General features: G+C 38.7%; 1 protein-coding gene across 2 annotated transcripts in view; it reads left to right on the forward strand.

Annotated features, from left to right (window-relative positions):
* Positions 1-1,232: 1,232 nt before the first annotated feature.
* LOC122662224 (endoplasmic reticulum-Golgi intermediate compartment protein 3-like) overlaps positions 1,233-24,351 on the forward strand; it is a 36,705-nt gene continuing 13,586 nt past the window's right edge. For both annotated transcript variants that reach the window (XM_043857803.1, XM_043857812.1), the window contains exons 1-9: positions 1,233-1,563; positions 8,269-8,342; positions 8,845-8,928; positions 9,163-9,243; positions 10,469-10,549; positions 10,836-10,928; positions 18,419-18,598; positions 18,774-18,841; positions 19,010-19,061. In XM_043857803.1, the coding sequence (XP_043713738.1) occupies positions 1,425-1,563; positions 8,269-8,342; positions 8,845-8,928; positions 9,163-9,243; positions 10,469-10,549; positions 10,836-10,928; positions 18,419-18,598; positions 18,774-18,841; positions 19,010-19,061 (852 nt within the window). In that variant the 5' untranslated portion in view covers positions 1,233-1,424. The remainder of the gene's footprint in view (positions 1,564-8,268; positions 8,343-8,844; positions 8,929-9,162; positions 9,244-10,468; positions 10,550-10,835; positions 10,929-18,418; positions 18,599-18,773; positions 18,842-19,009; positions 19,062-24,351) is intronic.

A 24,351-nucleotide genomic window follows, 5' to 3' on the forward strand; every position in this document is an offset into this window, starting at 1 on the left:
GTCATCTTCTTTCATTTTATAAAATTAAAAAAAAAACATTGTGAGTGACAAATCGAAAAAAATAATTGTTAATGGATTCATAAAATATTTTAATCAAATAAAATATTGATCCCACGTTATCTTATTCCCAATAACAAAAGAATCAAATAAAAAATGGGTTGATGCTCCCTGTGTCGCAGTGCTGGCTGCGTCCAGACACATGGGCCTGCCACTCAGGGGGCAGGGTGGTCATTGCGCCCACCCCCACGTGTCTAGGCGCAGCTTGCACCCCCGGCACAAAGAACATTCTCTCATAAAATGTATAGGGCAATTGTTGGTACGGGTGATGACGAAGACAAGGTAGAGGGAGTGGAGCTATTGCAAGGGTAGGGGGTTTTGGAAGGGCAATGAGAGCAGTGGAGGGAATTTCGTAGGGGGCGAAGGTTTCAAGAATGGCGATGAAAGCAGAGAGCAGGGAGGGTGCTGATATATACAATGAGATCAAAGGAAGGGGAGGGGCGGTGATGACGGTGATAGTAGAGGAAGCAGAGAGAGGGGTATTACAAGGGCGAGGGTTTCGAAAAGGGTGGTGTGTGTGGAGGGGAGGGGAGGGGAGGGTTGTGATATCACTAGAAAGAGGGATAATGGTGGAAAGGAGGAAACAACAATAACAAACTAAACATTAATCCAATTTAATGGTTTCGATTAGATGATTTCAAACAAAACAAAGTAACGAAAACATAGTTCAAATCTTAAAAAAGAAGAAAGTATGAAATAGATAAATGGGGAAAGAGATAAGAAATGAAGAAAAGGAAAAACTAATGAAAAATGGGATATAAATAGAAAGATGAAAAATAGTAAGGGGAAAGAGGCACATCGTAGCACGACAGGAGATTCTCAGCTACATGAGGTCTCCGACTTAGATCCTTGCCCTCTAATGGAATTTGTCTGAAGTTATACTTGGTACAAGACCTAAACCATGCATGTCCTTCCGTAAAATGACACATGACAATATACTCACGGTCACGTTCTCTCCATGATAGCATTAATGTAGCGAAGGAGTTTATCAAAAAACAAAAAAGTAGCGAAGGCGGAGAGTAATTACTCTCCATGTACGCACGCGGCTGATCTGGGATCCGTTATTTCTTGGAAGGCTGGAATGCAGTAGTTAAGAGTTAGGCGATTCAACTATAGTGGCGCGACTTCGTGTTCATGATTTCATGTCGGAAAAAAATATTAGAAGAGATAGGGAGAAATCCCGCTGTCCGCATTGCAGATCCCGCGCCTTAAACCCCTCGTTGAGTCGGATAATTGTTATGTAGATTTCGGACCAGAGGTGTTTAAGGTTTTAAACGGACGAGCAAACGAGGAAGCAAGCAACGGAGCCTCTCTCTCTCTCTCTCTGCCTCGTGCCTCTGGCTTCTGTGATGTTCTAGAGAGTCGCCATGGACATCTTCAACAAGCTCCGAAACTTGGATGCCTACCCGAAGATCAACGAGGATTTCAATAGCAGAACCCTCTCTGGAGGAGTCATCACCCTTGCATCCTCCATCGTTATGCTCTTGCTCTTCATCTCCGAGCTCAGTATGTTCCCTCTGTCTCTCTACCCTCCTCAAGATTCTCCTAAAATTAGGGTTTAATTTTTATCCCTCCATTATATCGTCGCTTCTTCAATTCCTTTCTTATTTGATCGTTAGTGTTAATCAATAGCGCTGCTTGGACAGAAAACGAGTACGTCATAATCTGCTTTGTTTGTTTGATATTTGCCTCAAATTGTACTGAATTTTGAACTTATTTGCTTAGTATAGGTGTATTTGTTCCTTTTTCCGTGCAAAGCCAGCACCACTGCTGGAATTCAAAATTGTCGATGAGATTATGTTCGAGAAGAAATTAGTGTTTTTGATATTTCTAGCAGGTGCTCTGGGAGTATGTTTAAATTTTGAAACATGGTTTGATTTTGAGAACCCCGTGAATCCTTCTGGTTCATCTGCACTAGTTGTGCAACATTAATTTGACTTATCGGATAAAAAGAATGTTGGTTTCAATGGTACAAAACTGCTGATGATTGATTGATAAAAAGCAAAATTAACTCAGCACCTTCATTCAGTAGGGGTTTTGCTGTATTTGTTAACATATGCAAAAGCACCATTAAATTTAGCATTGGTCACTTCTGTCATAGCTATGCCTCGTTCATAGATTATTGTTTCTTTTTCATAAATTTTTTAGTCTAAAGGTGTTTGGCATAGATTGTGCTTATTTTCTAGATAAATGGGGGAATTTTTGGTGTATGGAGTGATGGAGTACTGACTACTGAGGCCTTTGACTGAAAGAGAGTGGTTGCTTTAGATCCCCCCACTCAGTTTTTGTTACAGTATTGGATTGAGAGGAAAAATTTTACACATTTGAAGGTATGCCTAGATTACCATTAAATTTTGAATAGATCAGTTCCAGAAACAAAAAGTGGGCATTTATCTAAGAGAATTTCTATAGGATTAGTCGCAGGTTCTTTCCATGGGTGGAGAGAAAAAATTCTAGATCGAATAACTGTAGGATGGTTGGGGAAAGATTTGCCCTTATGGAGCCTAAGCTTAAGGCATCCATGCTCAGCTATTAGCAAAAATTCTTAATTAAATGACAAGACTTGGTAAAAATATGCTTTTATGGAAACCTAAGGCTATCCATGCTGCGCCATTTGCAAAAATTCTTGATCGAATGACACCAGGCTAGTTGGTCAAAGTATGCCTTTATGGACATCATGGTCCAAGTAAGCGGAATCAGCAACGGAATTGGCCTCTGCCAATTCTGATTCTGATTCTAATTCGAATGGAATCAGCCTGAACCTTAGAAATCGGTCGATTTTTTGAATCAGGATTCCGATTCTGAATCCTTTAACACTGGTGGACACCTTAGCATAAGGCATTCCTGTCCAGCTTGAGGCTTATGTGGATCCTTTTAATTGGCCCACATTTTTTTGCATAATCTGTTTAGTTAGTTGATTGGGTGGAGTTATTATAAATTTATAGTTTAGATTTTTCTCTTCAATCTCAGATTGAAGATAAGTGTGAAAAACTTGGCCTATCACGGATCGGAGGTCGGATTGACCTCCGGTGATATTGAACGAATCTCGATCCAGATCGCTTGAGAAGTCACTCAAGTGGTTGATCCGACCAATGATCCAACCAAACTTTGGATTGCCTCTAAAAAACTGTCAAAAAACTCCAAACTCTATTTTTTCCTCCTTCATGTTAACTTTCCACACCGCCAACTGGAGAAGTTGGGAGAAAGGATGACATGAAGATCACAAAGAAGTTGGGAGAAAGGATGACATGAAGAATATTAGATAGCAAAATTGTATTCCCTCACCATGGGTCTCGTCATCTTCCAATGACTTGATCGCAATATGTGAAATTTCAGTTTCATTCTCCAAATCTTCATGAAGTTATATAATGATGGTACTTCTGATGTAGATTGGAGAGAAGATCTATTGGTGATGTGCAGAGTCAACAACCTCACTCCAAAACAAACTAAATCAATCCATTCAAGTCGTAGGGGTTGTTTAAGCATTAAATGTATTTATAAAGCTTAAAAAAATAAAAGAAAATCAAAGTTGGACCTAATTCTCTCTCTCTCTCCAATCGTTGGCCACTGTCGGAAGAGTCGCTAACTAACAATATAACTTACTAACAAAAGAAATAAAATAACCAACTGAACAGGAAACTCTTCCCAGATGCTCTAGAAAGAGTCCAAAGCTAATTCAAAACTAACCCTATCCCCTCCAAACTGGATCGCACAAATAGGATAAACTTGAAGTGCCTAAAGGATCCCCTGCAATTTTTGTTGCGAGGAGATTGTGGTCTTGTACTGAGAGCTGATTTGTCTCGGCTTCCCACCGTTAATTAGGGTTTGGTCCTTGGATCAGGGAGACATGGAGGAGGTTGAAGAAACTAACAAAGCTGCTGTAGAGACTTGCCATAGGTTCGTTAGCCTCCTATCTCGATCCCAGAATCAGGTTCAGTGCAGAAAATTAATGGTGGAGGCTGGAGAGGCTGTGTGCAAGTTCAAGACAATTGTCTCTCCTCGGTACTGATTTGGGTCATGCAAAAGTTGGGAAAAAAAAATCCAATCCCATATACCCCAAAGTGTTTGCCTTGACAGCCCAATTTCTAAAGTGGACTCTTCATCCAACCCTCTCCAACTTAGGGATCAATCGCAAAAGGGGTTGTTGGTTTGAATGGACAACACTAGGATTTAGGTTAATTCTAGGGTTTAGGATGGGAATTTGGGAATGGGTCTTATATGGCTTTAATATGCAGGTCTAGGGGGTTATTATGGGATAAAAATAATTGGATTTGGGAAGGTTTTAAAATTCTGCAATTCTGGACAGAATTGAGTTGCAAGTTTTGGGTTTTAATGGAGTGGGGGAATGAAGGGGTTGTAGTGGAGACTAAGGGCTAGGTTTAAGGTCGATTGTAGGGAGATGTTTGGGGAATATAGGCTGGAAGTAGGGTTCGAAATTGATGGCTAAATCTGGAGTTATGAGGGAGTCCTAGTTGAGATAGGAGTTGCAGGTTTAATGGAAATTAGGGCTGGATGGATGGAGAGGAATGTGGCTTAGGTCTAAGGGAAGATAAAGGCTGGTAGAAGAAGGTTTAAAATAAAAAAAAACAGGTTCAAACTCACTGTATTGTAGGAACAATGGCAGCAGTTTGATGTCTTGAAGGAGCCTCCCGATCTTAACGATGCAAGGAGTCGCAGGAGTCCACCTACCCTTTACCACCTTGAGATCCACAAGGATATACACTCACAAAGAGCAGCAGCAATGGCAGCAAGCATAAAACTAATTTTTATTAATCAAATTCGTCTCTAATGTTGGCCTCTCTTACAAACTTATATAGAAGACTCAAAAATAGACTTAGACACTAAAAAGGAATGGCCTAACCCTATCCCTAACCTATTAGGTAACTTAAACTGACTAGAAAACTAGAATACTAAAGGAAATAGACTCAAAACATGGCTGGACTTATAGAGTCCTAATCCAGCCCAACTTACATCACATGAGCAATTAAGTTGTCACATGACCACTTAACCAAGTCACATGATCACTTAAATTGAACCAATTGGATGCAACCAATTTAAACCGGTTCAATTAAAAAACATAAAAATAAACTAAGTATTGGGCTAATCCCGTATGCAACCTATATACCCATATTTTAGGCCCATAAAAGTGGCCTATTACATTAGAAACCCATGGGATCAAAGGCCCAACATGTATGTAACCCAACCCTAGACTTATTCCCAATGAAACAAGCCCTATTTGGTGATGAATCTGCATCACTAATTTTTTCGACAACCCAATCCAGGGGACCAAAACAGTTAAGAATTCGAAGATGCAATTGACCCAAAAAGTGGTGATCAATGAAGTGTTTTGGGAAAAAAATTGAACTTCTTGGCAAAATCATCACTCTAAGAGTCGGAAATTGCGATACCAGTAGCTCTCGGTCTAAACTTGTCAAAATAACACATGTTTCAAGAGAGGCATGGGACTTTAATTGGCTAGTTGGACCAAGTTTTGGTCGAACCATATCGAAACTACTGAAACTGTCGAAACCTGGTACGAACCATTTTCAACCTTAGCTTTCGTCTCAGTACCTGTTCAAACTACATGTTTCGACTGAGATTTAGTTCCATGCCTTTAGTGCAATTATTTATCACCATCCTTTTCCTGTATGGCCCAATGTTCCAAACCTAACCACATCATCCTCCGGTAGCTTCTTAATTAGGTCCTCCAAGGATGAAGAAGCCTCCTCTAGGGATAAAGAAGCACAAAGACTCAATATGAAGAGAACCATTTAAAATGAGTCCGTCTCATTGGTAGTTTCCTTAATCTTTTTAAGCAATGTCTCCAATAAATTCTATTATACTTATCAGTTTAACTCCTCTCCTTGTATCTGCATAATCACAGACACATGAATTCTTTTAATGCAATCCGGGGTACGAAAACCCGGCTCAGATTGCTTATGGGCCCACCCAATCTTTAAATAGATCAATCATCAGTAAGTAATTGGGGGTGGCTATATTGTAATAAAACAGAAGTTTTGTAGGGACACTAGGTAATTAAATAGAGTGATGGATAAGAGAGAAATTTGATTTATTGAATGAGGGCAGACTTGGAAGCAAATTGAAAGTAAGGATAGAAGAAAATAAGAGAGATAGAGAGGGGCAATTATGGAAAGTGTGAAATAAAAGAAGGAAAACAAACAAATCAAGGGAAACCACCTTCGTCTTCATCCTTTGGACTTAACCAGGAGGCAGAAGTCTATGGAAGTGTTCCTGAGTCATCTTTTCTCAAACTTTAGGCTGACACTTCTTTAATTTGTGCGCCTAATTTATTTTTTTCAAACCACTTTCTTGTTCCTACTTAAGCCCTATGTTCTCCTGTTTATTTTTTAACTTCCAACATTCTTTTTCTACTCCAACGTTTCTTGCTCACATTCTTTCATGAGCTCCCCACTCCACATTCTATTCATCCTTTAGCCTTTATAAATGGCGTGGGATCTTTGTGAAGTACACCTACCATCTATTCTTTCCCTCCACCATTACTTAACCGTAGTCACAGAATCTTTAATGTAGTCCTAGATAGAGGGTAGGTCTACTAGGAGCCAATAACCAGGACCTTCCTAAATCAGCTGGCTGATTGGGGCAGAATTGCGGAATTAGGGCAGAATTAGGGTTAGGCTTAGGGTAATGAGGTAGGGTTTTATTTAGTAAAATTAGGCAGGCCTAGGGGAAGCTAACAGTGATGGTTTGAATGATGTTTAATTAAAAAATTAAATTTCAAAAAATTAGGGTTAGGGTTTGGGGTTTTGGGAAATAGGAAAGTGATGAGTTTTAGGGTTTAGATGGGGATTCAGGACCAGGGCTTTGGATCGAGTGTTCCAGGGGTTAAGGAGAAGATTCGGCCAAGGTTGGGTGGGATTTTGATGGTTGGATATGGCTGGATGAAATTTTAGGGTTTTAGAGGGAAGAGGGGGGGATTAGGGTTTAGGTGTTAGGAATAGGGCATCAACCTGGATCGAGTGTAGGGATGGATGCAATAATAGTGTGATTAAAAGTTGGATGGATTTTAATGGATGGTTAAGGCTGTAAGTGAACTAGGGTTCAGGAAATTCAAATAAAATAGAAGGGGGGATGTTAGGGTAGGCTGTAGAGGATTAGGAGAAGAAGGGGATGAATAAAAACTGTAAAATACTTGCTGGAATATGTAGGTTCTTCAATGGCAGCAGCTTCGAAGAACTAGAAGGAGGACCTCCCGTTCTACAAGATGCAAAGAGTCGATCGGAGTCCACCAATCCCTTCACCTTGATATTACTCACAAGGCACACTCACATCAAGCTCAACAGCAGCAGCAATGGCAGAAGCAAACAAACGAAATTTTCAAAGTCTAAATTGTGGGGGAGCCTCCCACGTTTTCATTAATAAATAATATGGCCCAAGGCCCAATCCTATTACAAATCTAAAAGCTCTCCCTCTAAAAATTGTGAAGGGATGAGATTAAAACACTTAAAACAAAAGATTCCTAACCTACCAATAAGAATTAATCACTTAAATTGAACCAAAACTGAAAATTTAAACTTAAAAAAAAAAACTAAGTATAGAATGCAGAAAATAAACTAAGGCTCCTAGCTATGGCCCTATGATTAGGGTGGCTTCTTCCTCTCGTGGATGCTTGGATCTGCATCAACCTTCCTCTTCCCATGCCATATTTTCAAGGCTGAAAGGATCAGCCTTTTTTGATAGTGGGAGCTCCCTGAGAAGGATAAGCTTGTGGCTGGAAATGCAATTCACTAAACCTTTTGTAAAAAGTTTAGGATCAATAAGAAACCTAACTGCCTCAAAATTGGAGGGTCACTTTGATGCAAAGCAGAACATTGGGGAATTCAATCATATTTGGTTTCTCATTTTTATTTTATTTTATTTTGGGGGAAACAAGGGTAAATTTTGTATTCTAGGCATAATAATTTTGTTTGGGGTTGTCTATGATTTTAGCATTATTATTATTATTATTATTATTATTTGGCTTATCAATTTTGGTTAAAATATTGGTTTGAGTTTTCATCTTGTTATTTTTTGAATTGAAATCTAGTCTGGGTACTATTGCTGTCACTTATATTTAGGCCAATTTCTTGGTTGTAAAAATGATTCTGAATTAGCATAAATGCAAGAGTATCTCTTCAACTTGTTTGGGTTATGGTTGTTTATTATTATCTTGTCCCATCTACTTTCTTGCAGGTTTATACCTCCATGCTGTTACTGAAACAGAGCTTGTGGTAGATACTTCAAGAGCAGAAACATTACGTATTAATGTAATGTGGTTTTTCTTTTTGCTGCTGAGTTATCATATAAAGTAAAGTTTACAAAGTCCAGCTCATTGAGTTCCATGCATGTTTTTTTATTTTTATTCTTCAAGATTCAAATGAGATCTGCCCTTTTTAGAGTTTCCAAATCTTGTGGAGTCTATGATAGGTGCTGTTTTACTCTATGATCTGGTAAATTTTTTTTGGGGGGGGGGGGGATCTGAAGCATTCACTTGATTACATCTGGGTGTCCTTTTGCTTTGCCTTAAGAGTTTCTTGTATATGATGGTCCTTCCCGAACGTTAAACTGTACTCATTTCCAAGGATTTATTTTGATTGTACTGTAGTCTTGCCACCTGTTGGCCTTCATATTAAACTTCAACTTGAGCTAATTCCTGTATGAATTTGTCTACTTGTTGGATCTGGATGAGCTTTCATTTTGATTATGTAGTTTTATCCATTAACTATATATTATTGATCCATGACCCTTTTCTTCTGTCTGAAAATGCAGTTTGACGTAACGTTTCCAGCTCTTGCATGTTCTATTCTGAGTGTTGATGTGATGGATGTCAGTGGGGAGCAACATCTTGATGTAGTATGTACTGCAAGAAGTGTCAGATTGTAATCATATTCTCAAATATACGGGTCCTAATCAAAAGTTTCTTTACCCTATGACCTTTATATTTTCTAGAAATATGAAGTCATGCTGACAACCTTCTCTTTGTGTCATTTCGTTCTTTTTTATTCTTACCTGTTCGTTCTTGAATCTTTTTGTGGGGATCTTGATGAGTGATGACTGATCTTTTTGCCATTTTTCTTTTATTTGCAGAAACATGATATAATCAAGAAAAGAATAGATGCTAATGGGAATGTAATTGAAGCTAAGCAGGATGGGATCGGTGCACCCAAAGTTAGTGACAAGATACTTCTTATGCTCCTTCTATTAAGACAAACATATGTGAATGTATCTGTGTCATTCTAATCCCTGCATTCCATGCGCTCTTCCCTTGAAAGAAGCTAGTTACCATAATGTGGTGGGACGGTTTCCCTGTCCACATAAGACATAATGATTTTCTTTTTTGCAACGGTTTCAAAGTATAATGAGACAGTGACAATTATAACAAAGTCAGGATTGAAAATCCTGAGATGCTCAGATGGTATAGTAGTTTGCTCTTGTAAGTGGTTGCAAAACATCAGTAAAAAATGAATTAAAATAAAACCTCCATCCATCCCAAAATTACTGCTCTTTTCGGCCTTTTGACTGTCTGAAATTGTTTGTCCACTTTGGAAACCAAGCAAAGAGTTTTTAATGAGGGCAGTTCTTGGCACAATGGTAAGGTTGCTCCATTGTGACCTAGTGGTCGCGGGTTCGAGTCGTACTCAGCCTCTCCGTGAAGCGGGGGTGAGGCTGTTTCCATTATGACCCCTCCCCAGACCCTGCAGTGGCGGGAGCCACGTGCACTGGATACATCTTGTATTAAATTACCCGTCCTCAACTATTGCCACATTTCAAATGTGAAAAATAAGTAGGAGTGGAATCTCTAGATGGAAAATAAGTGGGCCTTTAATGCATAACCTCTCCCATAGTTGTCAAGTCGCGCCTTGTTGGTGTTACTTTGGGCCCCCTTCCCTCCCCCGCGGCTCAATCGCCTTGGGTCGCCTAGCTGCCTTGACAACTATGACCACTCCTCATAATTTGAAATTTTTCGAAGAGCTTTGTGGGACGGAAGGAGTATCTGATACTTAGTCAAGCAGTAATTAAGCCACTGGAAATCGTGATGGTGGTTTAGAGCATAGTTGTCTAGGTGTCGCCTTTGTTTTTTGACCCCCTCTCCCTCCTTGGTTTGCCTACACGCCATGACAATTATGATTTAAAGTTTCTTTTCTTGTTTTCTGTTGTAGTTTCCATTTGCTGTGTTAAAACCATAGTTGTCATGATGGCACCTAGGCGCCTTGTTGGGGTCGGTTTGGGTTTTTTCCCCTCCCCCTCAAGCGGCGAAACCTTTCTTCGCCAAAACGGGGCCACCACCTTGACAACTATGGTTAAAACTAATTTTTTCTGTTTTATAAGCTCTTCTTTTCTTGCATCATGGGGTCACTTATTATTTTAATTTTTCAAAATATTTATTGTACAGATTGAAAAGCCATTACAGAGTCATGGTGGCCGGCTTGAACACAATGAGACATACTGTGGTTCGTGTTATGGTGCAGAAGAAGTAGGTTTCCTCTCGGACACATAATGCCAATTTGCTGAAATAACAACTGTTCATTATACAGCTATATGTCTACCTTAAAAGATATTCTATAGTGCTATAATATTTTGTTTCAACAGCTATAATTTGCATCTAGCCTAGAGTTATGATTAATTAAGTGGATGTCGAAGTACTAAGTATCTAGTTGGGAAACACAATTTTTATTGACAGAATGTTTTATGTTGATTTTAAATATTTTGTATCTCAAGTGTGTTTTGCTTTTTGGTTTCTGATTGTATTTCTTTTCCAGTCAGATGATGATTGCTGTAACTCATGTGAAGAAGTCCGTGAAGCATATCGAAAGAAAGGTTGGGGTGTATCAAATCCAGATTTGATTGACCAGGTCTGTGGACGGAACCTATAGTAAAGTTTGTCTTGCCTTGTTCTAACTTGTGCTTTGTGCTTCTGCATGGACCAGGTGACTTTGTTAAAACCAGGTGTTACTTTTACTACCAAAATATCAATTTTTTGCATGTCATAGTGAGTTGAAGTTATAAGGGTATTTAAAATTTTGTTTTGGGTACTAGGGTATTTTAAATTGACCATAGCAGCAGGGTAATATGATCCCCAAGAACTCCAGAAATGTGAGCCTATCCTTCCACTGGGATTTCTTAGTCTTCCCTATGATGCTCAGTGTGGAAGAAATAAAGAAAATAAGATTTGTAGGTGGATAGGATTGGTGAGAGTGAAGAAGACTGGGAGAGTTTTGCTGGTCAAATTCAAGGAGACCACCCTCCAACATGTTCGCTAAGAAACACAAATTGGATAAGGCTAGAGATATGTTTCCTTTCTCCGTTGATAGGCTTTTTATATTCATGGCTACATAATTCAACCCTCGACTAGCTTAATCATCAAGAAAGACAAAATGTACCCTAAGCTCCAATGAACAATAGACAAATGGACCGATCCTAACAAAATCGCATAACTGAATCTAATGGACCCAAAACCATGTGAAGAAATTACACTAATTCCCCCTTTATGACTAGCCATAACAGGTTATATTTGGCCTAGAAAAGAGGTCCTACCTTTCCCACTGGCATTTCAAGAAATCTCTGGTTACTGGAATTTCATTTTAATTTCTTACATCCCTGAGATCTTTTTATTTAGAGTTTATTTTCTTACTTCTTATTCTTGTCTTGGGTGGTGGCATTTGGTGTTTCCCTTTGGTCCTTGCACCATTACTCGCCATTCTCAATGGTTATTTTATATAAAGGTTCTATTGATTTGGCCCTCTTCGAACACTAATCATATTATTTTATACTACTAAAATATTTATCAGAAAAAAGATCTATTGACGGCCTGTGTACTTTTCCAGTTTTCCTCATGTGGACAACACTCCTAGTTGTGTCACATGGAAAGATGATGTGGCAATTTGACTATTGGATATATCTAGGGAATGGCCTGGATTAGCCACATGTCAATCATTTTCCCTCCCATGTAATGGCATACCCTCCCCTATATGTCCCTGCACCCCCTTCTAGTCCATGAAACCTTTTGGTTGTCCTGAATTTTTTCAATGCTTCATTTTTTCATGTGGCAAACTCCGTTCGGGGTGAAACTTGACATGTGAGCAGGGGACATTAGAGTCTAGCTGTCCACCAAATTTCAGCCTCATCTGGCTGCCATGTGGCACAACTTGGTGTGCCATCCATTAATGAAATGTGGATCGGCCATCTACAGATCCTCAGCTCTAAGTATTGTAAAAGGGCAAAGATTTTCTTTATTTGACCTGTCAAGGAAGCCTTCGTTCCTTCACTTGGCATCTTCATTGGTGCTCCATCTTTGTGAATTTGTTCCTCTTCTCCATAGGGGAATTGATGCGAGATGCGAACAGGCTGCGTAGGCACGAATATCAAAGCTTCAGTCCCAGCGTAAATGCCCCTTATGGTTTCGATACTAGTACCAGCAGCTTTCCCACCATCATCTTGCCCAAAATCTATTCCGGTGCCAGTCGAAGAACCACCTGTTTACATTAGCATCTATTTGTCTAGTAAGTTTCAGCATGATCCCCATTTTCCCATGTGTTGATTCAAAGTATTAAAAATTGGTTGGAAATACACTATACAAGTTCTGCAGCTGGTGGCCCTTGTAGTGGAGATGGACCTGGAACTAATCAAGTTAGAAGGTTTCCCATCCAATTGTTGGTTTGTCTTGAGGAGGCTTCCATGTGGCTCAAGAAAGGATCATGATGCGGTACAGTGTGAAATATATGACTGTTTCTCGATATTTCCCCCCAAATTATTGTCTTTATTAAAAAACAAAATGTGACAGAAATACTTTGTGACAATACCAGTCCCTAAACACCAGTAACCATGCAGAAAGAAGAAGAAGAAGAAGAAGATTGAAGAAGGGAGAGGTGAGACTGCCAAGGAGATCAGCAGACTTGATGGATTGGCAGTCCCCTCTACCGCATATATTTATAATATGAAATGACAATGTAAAACAGGGAAAGAGTCCCAGATAAATTACAATATAAGAAACCTAGTTAAAATAGGAAAGAAATAAACTAAAGCAATCAAAAGTAACCAGCCACGACAGGGACACTCTCCCTATTGTTGTACATACCACTTTGTACCCCACAGTACAATTTTTTGTTACTCCAATCATTAAGCAATAACATGGGTCATTATTAAATATGTATTGATATCCTACCAATGGTGGTTTTGTTTGCTTATGTGATGGTTTTTAGTTATATTTTTGTTCTTATTCTATCATCTATTAAAATTTATTTGAAAATTCCTACCATTTCTGTAATGTTTCTTTCATTTACAATATTCCACACATGTACTCATATTTCTTTGTTTCCATTTCTATTTCCATCTCCAGAGGGACACAATGACCTAACTGATATCTAATTTGTGTTTAGAGTGTTGGGGTGTTGGATTTGAAGTTATTTAGGAGTAGGACCGACATATGAGAGAAAAGGGTTTCTTGTAGAGATGAAGTTCTACGCATAGTTGTCAAGGTGTCGTCTAGGCGCTGCTTCTAGGCGGATTTTTTGGGGTCTAGGCGACTGTTTACTTAGTGGTATCGATCCAAGTTCAGCCCTTCTGCCAAATATCAGTTACAATAAAATTTACTTAAGATATTATTCATAAATAAGCAAATACCTTCCTATTTGAATTCAATAAAAATAGTTAAAAAATAGATTCCAAAAGGATAAGAAGTCAACCCCCCCAGTTCAAGATCAAAAACTGGATTTTCGGCGAGAGGTGAAATTTTCAATTTTCTAATGCTTGGGTTTTTCTCAAATCTAATAATTCCATAAATCTTAAGATGTTAAAACATTACTAAAACCCAAATGAGCGGTAAAATGTTCATTTGTTTTGATATTTAACAAAAATATTTTCATTCAGAGCGATTTTGGCAGCATTTGCGCACACTAAATAAGGTTTGACTGGAACATAACTCGTTCAATATAACTTAGAATTAAGCAATCTTGGATTTGTTGTAAAAATGGTTTTGTGCTCTACCTAATACAAAAAGTCTCATGTAAAAATAAAATAATTTGACCAGTCAAACTTCTTAGAGAACAAGAACAATTCTCTAAAATGAGAGCAGTTTAATTACTATAGATATGATCATATTTTCTAAGAACAATATAAACCAAATGTGAGACTAGTTATACCAGGACAATGACCAATTCCAAGAACAGTATAAACCAAATGTATGTTCTGATTGTTTCAAACTTCCAATAGCTTGCTTCTTTAGTTCTGCTGTCTTCTAGTTCTATGTTGATTTTTTATGACTTGATGTGGTTTAATATTGATTTTTGATGACTTGTTGTGGCTTAATGTTGATTTTTGATAAGTTGATGTGGCTTAATATTGATTTTGATGATATAAGGTATATATTGTAGCATACTAAATAATGTTAGAAAAGAGGAGAAATAAAAAATAACACTTGGTCGCCTAGGCACCCCTCCACCGCCTTGGGTCGCCTTGCCACCTTGACAACTATGGTTCTAGGAGTTACTGTAGGCCACTATTTAGATGCCAAATCCAAAGAAATATATTTTAAAAATTTGTATTAATCAGTAAACACCATACTGCTGTGAACTGAAAAAGCTCATCTAAGTATATGCTCTGAAGGATATTTATATACTCATTTTAGCATGAAACACCTATAGATACTTGAGGATGAAGCAATCCTTCTAATGACTTTGTGCAGCTATGTAACATCTTAAACACCAACAACTGACAGTCCTGACAACACTGATAATGGTTGAATTGCACGGATAAGCAACAAATTTATGGGATTGGGATTGGTTAGAACCATGGATTTCGGAATTGGAAATTCGATTGGTATCGGGCTGGAATCCGTTGGAAACCCCCACCGATCCACTTTTGGGATTGGTTGTGAATTTGGCCTTAAAAAAAATACTCATGTGCCCCTCTCCCTCCCCCGCGCTCTCCCTTTCCTTCTCCTCCCCGCCCCTCTCTCTCTCTCTCTCTCTGTTTCTCTCTCCCCCTCCCCTATCTCTCTCCATTTCCCTTCCATCCCTGTCCTCCCTGCCCCCTTCAACTACCCCTGCCTTGCCCCCTTGGCAAATCCCACTCCCTCTCTATTTATCTCTCCCCTCCTCCTCCCTGCAGTCCCACTCCGGCTTCCCTCCCCTCCCCCTCAGTCCCTCCTGCGCCAGCATCCCTCCCCCTTGGTTCTAACAGTTTTTTTTTTTTTAAATTGTTGGTGATCACACCATGTGGCCATCATGCATGGTTAGATTATGCCATGTGGCCATCATACTTAACTCATAGCAAGCATGCACCATATGGAAACGGGTTAGATCTACCGATCCGATACCGATTACTAAACCATGGTTAAACTGATTAGCCTAAGTACACTCTTGCTTTTCTTTTTTCCTTTTTCCCCTATTCAAACACATACATCATCAGCTCATATATTTGCTCTTTGACTGCCCTATAATTTTTTATGATGTAAACATTTTGAACAGGGAACATATGAATTGACCCTTGTAACAGCTTTTTGGACAATGGTTAGCTAGTTAAATCTGATGGAATTTGTTGGAGAGGACGTGAAAATGTGAAAGGCGTGACTAACCCTAGTAGTTTGCAGTGAATAGCAGTATGTAGGAAATATTGGAAGAAATGAACACTGTGTCTGATTGGATGTAAGATTTTGCAAAGTTATGTAAAATATTTTAAGAAAAGGTCAATAGCATAATGATTTAGGAGACCTTCAGGGAATTTGCTTTGGAGTTGTTAATTCAAACTTGATCTAATTACCAAACTAAACTTCAATGCCTTTTCTATTGGTAATCTCGGACCTTCAGTGGTAAGGAGAATATAATTCAGGTTATGGATCAGTAGTTAGTGCAGATTCAGCGCCTATTGAAGAAGGAAACTCCATAAGAGCAGAGATGCTGTTGCTTCGCTTTGGTTTGGAGTTGTTTGAGAGAAGGTTTTGACAATGTTTTAGTGGAAGGAGATTCAACAACCATCATTTCTTGGGTCAGGTCTACCTCTGAGGAACAATGAATATTTCCTTCCATTATTAGGCACATCAGGTTTATTGCTGCCCAGGATGTTTGTGCCGCCAAGATTGACTAATGGCTTTGTAGATTCCTCGGCTAGGCAAGGAGTTTCTAGGTCTTTTGGAGCTATGGGAATTCTATTCCTTTGCCTATGTAGGGAGGGTGCTGAGTTGTTTCTGATGTTTTCTGCCATGTCTTTTGGGGTGTTAGGGTTATAAATTGCTCTAAGTTGTGGCCTTGTGCTTCTATTTTCTTCTTTATGAATTTCATTTTTTTCGTTGCTTTTTTGATAAAAAAGACTAATAGAATAACAGAAGAATAATCTTCCATATTAGTTAAATATTGAAGTGAAGTATTTTGTCTGTATACTTTTCCACAAAAATTCTGAGCAATAAAGTTGAAATTCAGTAAATTTCTTGACCGAGTTAATTTATCATTGTATTGGGCGAAAAATATCCAATTTCTTTTGTTTCAACTTCAGTCACGACAGTTCAAATCCAATTGGAAAGAGCATAATTATAATGTTGAAGCTAGATTGGACTTTTTATAGATTACCTGAATGTAAATCTTCAGCTATTTGGTCATCTGGCTCAACCTGTCATCATTGACTGACATGCCATAGGCACAGCTCAGAGAACAATGATGACCATAGTTGTCAAGGTGCCGCCTTGGCATCCAGGCAGGTTTTTTGGAGTCTTGGCAACTGTGCTCATAGAACAGTGATGACTATAGTTGTCAAGGCATCGCCTTGGCATCCAGGTGGTGTTTTTGGGGGTCTTGGCAATTGTTGCCTTAGTGCAAGTGCTGGTTTTATTAGCATCGAACCAGGTTTGACACTTACGTCAAATATCATCTGAGTAAATGTTTTTCAATTACTTAAGATAGTATTCATAAATAAGCAAATACCACCTATTTGAATCCAATAAAAATATTTAAAAATCAAATTCCAAAGGGATAAAAAGTCAACCCCCCAGTTCAAGAACAAAAACTAGATTTCGGCGATAGTTGAAATTTTCAACTAAAAATTCTATAAATCTTATTATACCAAAACATCACTAAAAATGTTGGGGTCTTTCTCAAATCTAAAAATTCTAAAATCTTATTATACCAAAACATCACTAAAAACCGAAAGAGCGGTAAAATAATCTTTTTGTTTTGATGTCTAAAAATTATTTCCATCCAGTGCGATTTTAAACAGCAATTGCGCACACCAAATAAGGTTTGATTGGAACATAACTTCTTCAATATAAATCAGATTTAAGTAGTCTTGGATTTGTTGGAAAGCTAGTTTTGTGCTCTACCTAATACAAAAAGTCTCATATAAAATCATTTGACCAGTCAAACTTATTAGAGAACAAGAACATTTCTCTAAATCGAGAGCAGTTTAATTAGTTATAAATAAGATCATATTTTCCAAGAACAGTATAAACCAAATGTGAGACTAGGACAATGATCATTTCCAAGAACAGTATAAACCAAATGTATGTTTTGATTGTTTCAAACTTTCAATAACTTGTTTCTTCAGTTCTGCTATCTTTTAGTTCTATGTTGATTTTTGATGACTTGATGTGGGTTAACATTGATTTTTTATGAGTTGATGTGACTTATTGCTGACTTTTGATGTGGCTTAATGTTGATTTTTGATGATATGAGGTATATATTGTAGCATACTAAATAATGTCAGAAAAGAGGGGATAAAAATTAACTCTTGGTTGCCTAGGTGGGTGCCTTGTCGTCTAAGCGCTTAGGCACCCCTCTACCACCTTGGGTCACCTTGTCGCTTTGACAACTATGGTGATGACTTGATGAGACGGATGCTAACATTATTTGATCCTGCGTGAAGGTATCTATGGCATGCTGTGCCAAGATAATTCGTTGTAGCTTCTGAATAAAAAGGGCGTACCCAGTGCACGAGGCTCCCGCCACTGCAGGGTCTAGGGAGGGCCATCCGGTCATAATGTACACAGCCTTACCCCCGCTTTCGCAGAGAGGCTGTTTCCAGCCTCAAACGTGTGAAGAAATATGACAGACATTGAAATGAATTCATTCTATGTATACAGGACTCTCCATTTTCTAAAATTTAGGTCAACATGCCAAAAATAGCGGATCAGTTTTGGATATCAAATCATGTGTTAGTTTCCTAATCAAATTTTTTGATGCATGTATTTGCTAGCACGTAAAATTTTCAGTGTATTTGCTTGGCTAAATGATGGGTTATGCTCATCTATTTTAGTATAATTGTGGTTCATGATTCTATTCCAGTACGGTTGAAATTAAACTTTTGTCAAGAATTTGGGTGTGTCATATTGTATATCTGATTTGCATGCGTGACATTTTAGTGCAAAAGAGAAGGTTTCCTGCAAAGGATTAAAGAAGAAGAAGGTGAAGGATGTAATTTATATGGATTCTTGGAAGTTAATAAGGTGGCTGGGAATTTTCACTTCGCCCCGGGGAAAAGCTTCCAGCAATCAAATGTTCATGTACATGATTTGTTGCCTTTCCAGAAAGATAGTTTCAATGTAAGGAAAATCCCAGACATGAAATTTTAGCATCAAAAGAAAGGGTCTAATATTTTCATTAACAATATTTATTGTGATACAATGAAGGGTTTTATTTTATCTGCTGTCAACAAATCTCTTTTCATTTCCAATTAAATTTAAAACAGAATCTTATCCATTTATTTGCATGGTACAGATAAGTCACAAAATCAATAGGTTATCTTTCGGAGAATATTTCCCAGGTGTTGTGAATCCTCTTGATGGGTAATTGACACTTCCTCGTCGCACTTGGCCATTCAATATTTCAATAAACTGAAATACTGTAACTGTTGTTTTAAAATTGTCATTTGTAAGATCATGTGCACACTGACTCTTTCTTCTACCGTCTTCTTCTTCGAAGTCCTTTTTTTAATATCTGTCTCAAACTTACAGGGTGCAGTGGATGCAACAAATACCAAGTGGAATGTATCAATATTTCATTAAGGTATATCTCCTTGCTCATTTATCACTAGATTTTTTTTACCACTACTTAAATCAAATATTACTGCAACCCAGGATTTCAAAACCCTATCTTGGGCCGTTATGGGTCCACTTACATGACAAGGATCCAAGTATTAGCAAGCAGTGGCAATTCTGTAAATAAATGGAAAATCTGGACCCAAATATGAAGAGAAACAAGTTTGTGGACTCAACTGGAAACAATTACTTAAGTGGAGGGGAGTTTCTGAAAATTAAAATGAGAATGGGGAATGAAATAAACATGCTTGGAAATATAAGGACTTCTGTGTAAATAACATAAAACTTGTCTTTAATTACAAAATAAGGAAGAGATATTTTCTTCTTCCTACCACAATACTAACAGCAAACCACCAGAGATAAGGTGAGCTTGCGAATGAGAGACCTTTCTCATATGTCCTTCAATCGAACTCAAATATCAGGATGAAATTTTTCAATCCCACAAACCGCTAAACTCCAAGCAATAATCAGTTAAACCATAAAGTAGAGAACTAATGAAAATTTTCTGAAATAGAATCTGGCGGAAGAAGGAATATCAGGTCTGGTTTCAGGGAGTTATCTCACAATTCATGCTGGTGTTGGACACCAAATTTCACATGTTGGGTCGACCCCCTGGGGTAGGTAATAGCACCCCAAATTTGGAGATGAAAGAGCTAGGGATGAGGGAGATCGATCAGATCTCTCTGTCCTGTTGGTTCGGTAGTAGCAGAGAAAGGATAGGGAAGAAAAAATAACAGGAAGAATGGAAGAAGAAAGAACAGAATAACAAGAAGGAACAAAGAAGAAGAATAGGAGAATGGAGAAGGGATGATGTAGATCGAAGGAGGATGAAGAGAAAATGGCCAGCCAGTCTAGCCAGATCGAGCCAGCATTTGTGGCTGGGTTTGGTCCAATTGGTGGGCATGTTTGGGGCCCATTACTACATTATATATTAATATCTAGTCTTTGCATGGGTATATTGTTTCTAATTTTATTTCTAGTATCTTTAGAGTTTAGATTAGTAACTTTCTAGTTCTAAGGTTGTTGCTGTAAATAGTAAAACCTATCTCACTACATATGTGGTAGGATCCTATTAGTTACTATTTTCTAGTTTCCTTATTATACAAGACAGCCCTACTACTTGTGTAGGACTGTTCTTAGACACTTGTTATCCTTTTATAGAGTCACTATTACCCTCTATATATTGTTAGGGCCTTAGAGCCTCCCCCCCCCCCCCCCACACACACACTGATTTTGAATAGTTGGATGAATATTAGCTTGTGCCATTTTTATTGCTGTGAGATACAGTTGAGTGCTGAGATGCCCTTGTGGTTAGTGAGAGACTGACTGACCAAGGCCATATGTGAGAGGCCTTGGTCATATCCCCTTCTTCCCCTTATTTCTATTATATTTTTCTGCAACCCTAGTGATGCAGCATCAAAGCCCCACATCCGTAGGAGGAAGAACCAGCCCGACTACGTGGGGCCCGTTGAGTAGTTAGCTAGGGTTGGCCCTTGGCCTCCCCATACTTAGTTAATAGCTTAGCAGTTTGTTTAAATTCCTATACTTAGTTTATTTTTTCTGTTTTTAATTGAACCGGTTCAAATTGGTTGCATCCAATTGGTTCGATTGCATCAACTGTAGCCTTCTGGGCTTCAGTTGCAGCCCTTTGTTCAGCAGCAAGTTTCTGAAACAATTCCAACATAACAGCCATAGGATCTGTTGGCTGAAAAGGAAGAAGCCCATGATGATGATGAAGAAAAAGGTCTACATGCTTATCCTCCTAATGATGATGATGATGTGGCTAATTACTACGAAGACTTGGGTGATGATACAAGAGGTATTCATGTGATGATTCAAGAGGCTGCTATCCAGCCAGAAGTCCAGCCTTTCCCGCCCATCAAAGAGCTGCTGCTTGCCTACAAGTTCAAGCCACCAAATGAGGATGATCTTAAGAAGCTTGATCCTGATTTGAATGACCATTCCATGATCTCTAGCCATTCATCGGAGATGAATGTTTTCAAGTTGGGGAGAGCTGATGCAGCATCAAAGCCCCACATCCGTTGGAAGAAGAAGAACCAGTCCCACTCCCACATGGGGCCCATCGAGTAGTTAGCTAAGGTTGGACCTTGACCCCCCCATACTTAGTTAATAGCTTGGCCATTTGTTTAAATTCCTATACTTAGTTTATTTTTTCTGTTTTTAATTGAACCGGTTCAAATTGGTTGCATCCAATTGGTTCAATTTAAGTAAAGTGCTCCTATTGGCTAATAGGGTCTTAAATCCTATTGGCTGATAAGGAATCTTCTTTTAATTAGCTGTTTTGATTTGAATTCCTCCCTTTCCACGATTTTTAGAAGGGGAAATAGTTTGCAAGTCTTTTCAGCTAAGGAATCCTATTCCAAAGCTGAATCAACATTGGCCCTTGGCCTTATTATGTAAGTTAATAAAATTTCAGAAGAGGATTAGCCTCCCAAATTGTGAATGTGTTTTGTTGCCATTGTTGCTGCTGTTCTGCTCTGCAGAGATTTTTTATCCTTGTGGTTCTATCAAGATGGAAAGGGTAGGTGGATCTCCTACCACTCCTTGTGCCGTGACGGCTGGGAGGATCCCTAAGATTAAAGGTGGTTCTATCCTTCTCTGCTGTCCAAGTTTGCTGCCAGTGGATTCTACTGTAAATTTGAGACCCAATTCTGTTTCTAACCCTCTACTTCCCTCCCCTCCCAATCGATTCCCCTTTGGTTTTTTTTAAAGAGTTTATCTACTGTTGGAGCCCCTCCATCAATCAGAAACCAAACTCCATCTAATGGTTAGTTCTGCAGCAGATTAGTAAGTTACTAAATCTGACCTACTTACTAATTTCATGTTTATGTTCTCTCTCCATCTAACCATCAGTTTGATGTGATCCTTGGGGGAATGTATCCACTCATTGGACTTCACCTTCGACTCAAATTAATTGTTGATCTGTCCAGCAGTTTTCTATATTTTGCTTGTTGCTAAATCTGTTACCTTTGTTTCTATCTTTATTCCTTCCTTTTTTATAACCATCGATCAAACCATTGGATCCCCATCAAACTTGGGGAAACTGTTCTTCCACCCTGACTTCCGATTCAATCAGAACTTGGGCTTATCTAAGCCTTGGTTCCTTAGCCATCGATCTCCTTTGCTGCTGAAATTTCTACCCTACGGTTCTACTTATGGGTTGGCTTAACTTTGTTGCTGTTGTGTGAAGTTTAACCTATCAGGGGAAGATTGCACCTGAGATGGGGAAGAGATCAGAGGAGGAAGGGTAGCACAGCTGTCGACCAACTCTGACAAGCCGAACATGCAAACAACTCACAACTGTGAAAAAACTCAACTCAATTTCATTGAATATTCAACTCTGTCCATTATGTTGATTGCTTACATTATATATAAGAAAATACTCCTAATTATATTCTAAGTGGAAATAGAAAGTAAATAAAATTAGAAAGCAAATTGCACTCAATCTCCTACTCTACCATTGCTACATAAACTCCCATATAAAATTTAAGTCCAAAGTACAAAATAATTCCAAGTAATTAATAAGTCCCTACCAACCTTTAGTTGGGTTGCGGTTCTCCTTAGTCTAGGTTTCCAGATTGGATCATTTCGGTCCAACCACGATAATGGCACTGCATCAATTGTCCCTCTCTAAAAAGTACTCGACTCCATCTAGTTTGAATGATGATTAAGGATGTTACCTAAAACAACTCACTAGAGGAGAAACAACGCCATTGTTCGTTTGAGCTTAAGGGTTGCGAGGTCCTTCGCGGGAAGAAGCTTCATCTCTAGTTCATCATGCTTGAAGGAATAGGTATTCTTATACCTACAATGATGTGTCCTTTTGTCAATTAACCAGTCGCCCAAGGAAGATGTGACAAACTTATAGAGGTAGAACATCAGACTGTACCGTATATACCAACCTACAATAAGGAAGATGTGACATACTTTTAGAGGTAGAATGTCGCACTGTACTGTATCTACCAACCCACAAATGGTGCACAACTGCTTGTAGTTTGTAGGAAAATGTTTGCGGTTTGGCCTCTCTTTCATTTCAGCCCAAGTGTTTACCAACTAGATGCCTTGAGTCCGTTCCTGCTGCTGGCACTTGATTCATCAGATTAAAGCCATACCCTTCAGTTTGGCATTAAAAGCTTCCTGGTCTTGGTTAATCCATACCATTGAAAGAATACCTCTAAGCTATGAACCTGACAAGTTATTACTCTGAATAATTATCTCCATAGAAATTGAGTACATCCAAATTGACTCCTCTTCCAGCTCCATAGGGAGCATCGTCAAAAGGTTAGCCAGGCCCATATAGTGATGGTGTAGCATGAGACGAGCCCTGTGGGATGGAATTCAAAGAATCCCCTGTATGAATTGGGCTCTATCCATTTTTGGAAGGGATCAGCCCATCAATGGAAGCATGTATGGATGCCATCAGGGTTTCAAGTGAAGTGGCAATAGTGTTGAGTTTATTAGCACTAGTGGTGAGATGATCAACCCATCTGTGAGATGGGTAATGTCTGCTCCGATTTCCTCGTTGTGGAAGTTGAGCTGTTGAATTACCTCACTATTGGCCATCAGGTTTTAGGGTATGGAAGAGGAGGATTTGATGCCAATTAATGCAACTTTGGGTTCCAAAATCCTAATTTTGGGTCGCTATGTGCCCACTTAGGTGAAGTGGATCCAAGTATTAGGAAGCAGTGACAATTCTGTAAATGAATAAAAAATATGGACCCACAAATGAAGAGAAACGGGGTTATGGACCCAACTGAAAGCAAATATTTAAGTAGAGAGGTGTTTCTCAAAATTAAAATGACAATGGGGAATGAAATAAACACACTTGGAAATATAAGGGTATTTGTGTAAATAACATAAAACTTGGTCTTTAATAACAAATAAGGAGAAGATATCTCCTTTCTCCCACGTTACTAACAGCAAACCAGCAGAGATAGGGTGAGCTTTAGGATTAGGATACTATTGGAATACTATGAAGGCAGATTGCGAGAATCGTGTCAAAAAGTGTCATAAATGTCAAATATTCACCAATCTAATACATGCACCACCTATGGAGTTACATGCTCTAAGTTCGCCATAATCATTCACAACTTGGGGCATAGATTTCCTCGGTCCAGTTATTCCAAAGTCCTCTAATGGTCATGAATAGTTGAATACATTTTAGTCACCATAGACTACTTCACTAAGTGGGTAGAAGCTCAGTTGTATGCCAAACTTACAGCTGTAAAGGGAGCTAA

Source organism: Telopea speciosissima, chromosome 1 (assembly GCF_018873765.1).
Source record: "Telopea speciosissima isolate NSW1024214 ecotype Mountain lineage chromosome 1, Tspe_v1, whole genome shotgun sequence".
Classification (NCBI taxonomy): Eukaryota; Viridiplantae; Streptophyta; class Magnoliopsida; order Proteales; family Proteaceae; genus Telopea; species Telopea speciosissima.